We start from the raw sequence: 5871 nt of genomic DNA on the forward strand, positions 1-5871 counted from the left end.
TGGGAGACGGATGCATGCAACGGACGGTGTTGAGAAGAAGGATAGAGACAATCTTGGATGGAAGCACATGAAAGTGAGTAGATGGTAGATTTGTTTAAGAGATCTCGAAAATCTATCTCTATTAAGTTGAATTTAGTTCAGATACTATGTTTACAATCACACATAAATTTGAATGGACATATATGTTCTTTTTACAGATCACCCCTCAACTTATTTAATATATAAAATACTTCTTGATTTCAGAATCCATATAGATAGGGGTTTTTTATTTGTTATGTACAATTTTGTGACAAATGTTGAAAAGAATTGAAAATTCTAGGGAAAGCCGTGTCATTACTGCATCGGGAATTTTACATTAGGCTTCTGACGAATGTTAGTAAAATCTGGGATTTCATACATGTAGATTCTGCATCCCGATAGTTTATTTTACTTAAGAACCTCCATCCTCTATTTTTTTTCAAAATCAACTTTGATGGTAGTGTGAAAAACGGGGTCAATTTGGCAGTATAGATTTCGTTATTCAGGACTTCAGGTCTACACGCATTGCAGCAAGTTGTTCTACTCTCTTTGATAAGATGATTATCTGGACTGAAATGAGGGTTGTAGGAGGGTTGGTATATGTCATCACTGTTTGTTAAAATATTTAGAGAAGAAGAAAAAAATAAGAGAAAAAGAGAAAGGGAAAAATAATTTTATTTCTCTGATCCATCATATTCGGTACATCTCAGAGGTTATATATACTTACATACAGGCTCCATATAAGAAAAATAGTATAGACTGATATAGAATCACACTAATAATGAAAAATATTAATACAAGTTGTTATGTTATCTCTAAAATTACTCTAACAAGATCATTCTAATAAAAAAAATGATATAGGTTCATACAGAATTACGCTAATAAAAGAAAATATTGTGGACGATGCAGATTGCTACGTAACTCCTAAAATTATGCACATACAGATTATATTATTTTAGAAAAGAATTTCTAAACAATTATCTCTTGAATTACAGTAGAAGCATGAATCCATTCATTGATACAGGATATTTGGAAACTCAAATCGAGCATTACTTCTTTTAATTGTCAGATATATTTTCAATATGGCTGACCATGCAAAGCTGATGTTGTGAAAGATTTTGGCGATTGGGCCTCCTCCCGAGGGTCGCGCTGTTTCTCTGGAAGGTGGTTTGGGACCGGCTCCCTACGAGAGCTGTACTTGGTGGACGAGGATTGAGGATCCCATTGGAGTGTGAGGTGTGCGGTGCGGTCGAGACGGTAGACCATGCCCTGTTTCGGTGCACATGGGCGAGGGATACTTGGCGCCTGGCAGGGGTCCCACAGTTGGTTTGGAGCTGCAGGGACCAGTTCTTACAGTCCATGCGTCAGGGCTCGGAGTCCCCGACGCTTAGTCAGGTGGTGGTTCGAGCGAGCTGTACTGCCTACCAGATCTGGTTGGCCAGGAATGCTCGTACATTCGGCGAGCGACATATGTCGCCGAGATTTGTGGTCGAGAGTGCCCGCTGTCAGGCGGCAGAGTTGTGTCACATCACCCCCGTTGGAGGGACCTTGATAGCTCGGGACATCTGGAGCTCCCACTCTGCTTCGGCAGCTTCCCGCACGGTGTTTTTCATCTGGAAGCCCCCACCCCCGAGTTTCCTCAAGGTCAACTTTGATGGGTCAGTCTTGGACGGTGGCACTAGGGGAGGCGTGGGTTTCGTTATTCGGGACCCGTCTGCGAGGGTCGTGGCTGCCGGGGGTAGTCAGTTATTTGATACCTCGGTACCGAGTGCGGAGCTGATAGCTGCCTGGGCGGGCCTTTGCCACGCCCGGTGCGTGTTACAGGCCAGGTCTATCATCCTGGAGAGTGATTCTGCCACCGTTATAAGTTGGATCCAGGGGGGACCTCGGGGTGGCGGTAGCGACCACCCCTTGCTCCGAGACATTTGGGCTATGGTGAGAGATGGAGGGGCCGTTCAGGCCAAGCATATTTACCGTGAAGCCAATGGTGCGGCAGATTGGGTGGCTGCGTATGTAGCTAGTCATTCCGGAGGCACTTTGTGGTCTGGAGATGGGGAGCTGCCTTTGGCACTCCGAGGTATCCTATTTTTTGACTTTATTGGGTGTATCCGTACCCGCCGGGTATGATTCATCCGCATTAGAAAAAAAAAAAAAAAATTCTGTTTTACTGAAATTTTTTTCAGATATTCTAATGTCTAATCCAAATGGACGTATGAACTTTGTAAGGCAGCCATTCTAATATTTAAAAGAAAAACTAACCAAAAACTAAAAGAGGCTGCGACGGCGTCTGAAGCGAGGAAACAGGACCCTTATTTTGAACACCATCACCGCCCCCTGGTTAAAAACTCGTCAAAGCAAAAGGCGGTAGCGTCTGTCTCACGCCACAGGATTCGTCCTCTTCTGCTCACAGCCTTTGCTATAAAGAACCGTCGCTTTTCACTTCATGAAACCCACACCTTGCCACTCTCTCTTTCTCTCTCTGATGCTCTTGTCCTCGCCATTTTTGTTGTGAAATATTTATAGGAAATGGAACATGGCTTCCCATAACTTAGCATCGAAAGTAGCTAAGTGACCTTGGAGGTGGAAGTGGGGGGTTTCGGGGGCATGGAGAAGCCGGACTTCATCATCAAATATGGAGTTCAGAGACTGCCCCCCGGTTTTAGATTCCACCCAACTGATGAGGAGCTTGTGGTCCACTACCTCACTAGGAAGGTCTTTTCTTGCCCATTGCCTGCTGCTGTCATTCCTGAGATTGATCTCGGCAAGTTCGATCCCTGGGATTTACCTGGTCAGTAGCAACTCTTCATAATTTTAGCAGTTGCTCAGTTTAATTTGGAATTCTATAAACACGTGAAGTACCCATCACTCTTCCATAATCCAGGAGTTCCATTTTGTGATCAAAATTGGCAATATCTTGTAGCAGATGCTTTTTATGTTGAGGCTAACAAAATATGTAATTTAGAGATAGATTTTGTGTCGGAGCTTTAATACTGTGGTGTAGTTCTTAAGGACTCTTGTCGAGTTTTTTTTCAGTATTTCAGTGAAATATTTAGCTAAGATGACAAGTTTGAGGACTTAGAACTGGAACACCAAGCGCATCATCATCATCATCATCATCATCATCATTACTCAAATCAATTTAGCATCTTTGCTTCGATTTGTTTTGGCTCTGGATGTGCTCATGATGCTCTTTAAATGGATATCAATGGCAATTCAGGTGGAAGCGAGGAAGAGCAATATTTCTTCAACCTTCGAGAAGCAAAGTATTTGAGTGGTAAAAGATTCAAAAGAGCAACGCTCTCTGGCTACTGGAAGGCCACAGGAAAGGATAAATCGATCGTAGCCTCCCGGTGCAACCAGCTTGTGGGGTTGAAGAAGGTTTTAGTCTTCTACAGGGGAAAGCCCCCGCATGCATCTCCAACTGATTGGATCATGCATGAGTACCGCCTCGCTGCTCCTGAAACCAGTGCCTTCAGCTTTCCCCTAAGAAAATTCTCAGCTCATGTGAGCTCTCCAATCTCATCATCATCATCATCTTCTTCTTCTAAGATAAGAAAGAAAATAGAACAATTGTTTTGGAAGCAATTATTTTGGATGTGTCCAGTAATTCTTTGACAGCTTTCTTATACTACAATGCCTTTTGGCCTTGCAGAGATCCATGGCTCACACCAAAGAATGGGTGGTGTGCCGGATTTTTCAGAAGAGAAGAGCAACTAGGATTGATGCAGAGATCGCACCATACTGCAACTACAGGCGAATTCGAAGCAACATTGAGCACGTAGATCCTGGTGCTTCTTTATCTTTGAGCTGTGTGACAGATCTTTCAGAGGATGGAGAGGAAGGTAGCAGCCGTAGCATGGCTTCATCTTCAAATGGAAAAGAGGTGTAGAATGGTTTTCTGCAATGTATCAGAACTTTCATTTCAGAAAAAAAAAAAAAAAAAAATCCAACTCGAATAACCTTGGAGCTGAGCTCTAGCACTTGTAGCCTCTGAAACTCTTGTAATCGCTTTCTTCTGAACGGTGTTTCTTCTTTTTTCAAAAGCAAATTCTTCCGAACAGTTCAGAATTAAGTGAACTCAGAGCAGAAGAAGTTCTTATTAGCACTTTGATCATAGTTGAGACCAGCTTCGTATCTCTCTTTTCGCAAGTTCAGAGAAAGTCTTTGGACGCCTAAATCACATAATGCATTAAGGAGTGGAGAAAGTAAAAGATAAAACTTTAAGGTCAGGTGGTTTTGCAAGCAGAAAAGAGGATCCTATGCAGTAAAAAGAAAAGAGAGAGAGAGAGATCAGGGAAAGATAAGGCATCTATCCATGTGGTTCGAGAAAGAGATGCCTCTGAGGAATAAGAACTTGGTGAAGAAAAGCTTGTCCTTGGCATCTGGGTCCCTTGATAAGTACCCATCTTGGCCTAAGACATCAACACTAGATTTTGCTTTGATATGGGAGAGGTAAAGACCCCACCAAAACAAAGACTTGCAGCATTAGATTTGATTATTTTTGGGTTGCTACTCTGACTGAGTACATTGGCCACCACATAGACACTTATTTGTTGCTCCCTAAGGTCCCCCACTATAGCCAAAAAAAGTAACAATCTAGATAACATTAGATACCCTTGTTTATACCACAAAAAGGAATTCATGTCACTAACATGAGCAAAAGCACTTCTACTTTTCTTTTCTTTTTTTTTGCAAAAAAAAACAGAAAGATAAAAGAGTAATCACAAATCATCTGAAAATGTTGCCTCCATGTTCATAAGCTTTTTCTTCACCTGATGCTTGCATATTGTTGTGATATGGATGCATGCTCTTTATTGAGTAACTATGAAGTATGTTATCACAAATTTAACCATGACTAAGATGTTCTGAAAGGTTAAAAGAAACATAACTATGTGCACCTTTCAGGAAATCACCTTCATTTGTTATCCTAATGTCTTGAGCTAAACAAATTGTTTTAGGACCACTTGTGCAGAAAATACTGAGAGCAAACTGTATCGGGAACGCCTGATTTGTTTGATTCGAGCACATAGATGATCATCTTAGTTGTTTGATTCGAGCACATAGACGATCATTGGAGGACCTTCAGCATACCTTAGCTGAAGGTATTACTGCTATTTCATCATTACTTCCTATACAAGATCATATCTTCCAACAAATAAGATGTAGGAAGATTCTTTTTTGGACTTCTTATAGTTCACTCTTCAATTCAAACATTTTTTTTCCATTTCTCTGATGATTTGTAAGTAATATAGAAAAAAAAACTAAATAAGATTCAAAAGATCAAGCTGTGGGTGGGGTTCCAGGTGAACTAGAGTAAAGCCTTATACATTGCATCTTCCAATGTGCCTTCTTGGTGACCACAATAAAGTCACATAGTTGGATACATCTCTATCCATCAAGGTCTCTGATCTTAACAAAGGCAAGCTTCCAAGGAGGCCTTCCTCAAATAATGAAATAAACCAAGAAATTGGACATGTTATAGCAACCTTGGAAAGCGATAGAAGTTTCTTACTGATTTGTTCATTTCAGTAAGCATTAACCTTCAAATTATTGTCTGTGCAGTAAAGTTTCCCCAATAGCTTACAGTTGGTCTTCTAGGAGTTATGGTTGAAAGGTTAAATAGATAAATTAGAGAATTTTTGTAACTCAGTTACTTCAATTATGACTCAGATCTTGGTAAGATAATTATATCACAATCAACAACAGATATTCTAGTTATCTGGGACTGCTGATAGACAGCAGCCTTCCTTGTCATTAACCGAATTCGAATAGGTAACAGCCAGAAAAATCAAATACAGAATTGCTTCATAGTTTAAGCCAGTTTTGTAATAATTATTTGTTAGCCAAGCGACA

General features: G+C 40.9%; 1 protein-coding gene across 1 annotated transcript; it reads left to right on the plus strand.

Moving 5' to 3' along the window:
* Positions 1-2463: 2463 nt before the first annotated feature.
* On the plus strand, positions 2464-4066 carry LOC103707831 (NAC domain-containing protein 83-like). The gene is made up of 3 exons (XM_088706567.1): positions 2464-2806; positions 3236-3522; positions 3671-4066. The coding sequence occupies exons 1-3, from the start codon at positions 2623-2625 to the stop codon at positions 3905-3907; spliced, it is 708 nt and encodes a 235-aa protein (XP_088562693.1). The 5' UTR covers positions 2464-2622; the 3' UTR covers positions 3908-4066.
* The last annotated feature ends 1805 nt before the right edge of the window (positions 4067-5871 follow it).

This window comes from Phoenix dactylifera, chromosome 11 (assembly GCF_051530095.1).
Source record: "Phoenix dactylifera cultivar Ajwa chromosome 11, Ajwa_hap1_PhDact_Kaust_v1.1, whole genome shotgun sequence".
NCBI lineage: Eukaryota > Viridiplantae > Streptophyta > Magnoliopsida > Arecales > Arecaceae > Phoenix > Phoenix dactylifera.

What these genes read in the sequence shown, in the direction of transcription:
- LOC103707831 (XM_088706567.1), top strand. Translation starts at nt 2,623, where the DNA reads ATGGAGAAGCCGGACTTCATCATCAAATATGGAGTTCAGAGACTGCCC. An exon ending in CGATCCCTGGGATTTACCTG is followed by an intron (nt 2,807 to 3,235) that starts GTCAGTAGCAAC and finishes ATGGCAATTCAG; the next exon opens with GTGGAAGCGAGGAAGAGCAA. An exon ending in TAAGAAAATTCTCAGCTCAT is followed by an intron (nt 3,523 to 3,670) that starts GTGAGCTCTCCA and finishes TTGGCCTTGCAG; the next exon opens with AGATCCATGGCTCACACCAA.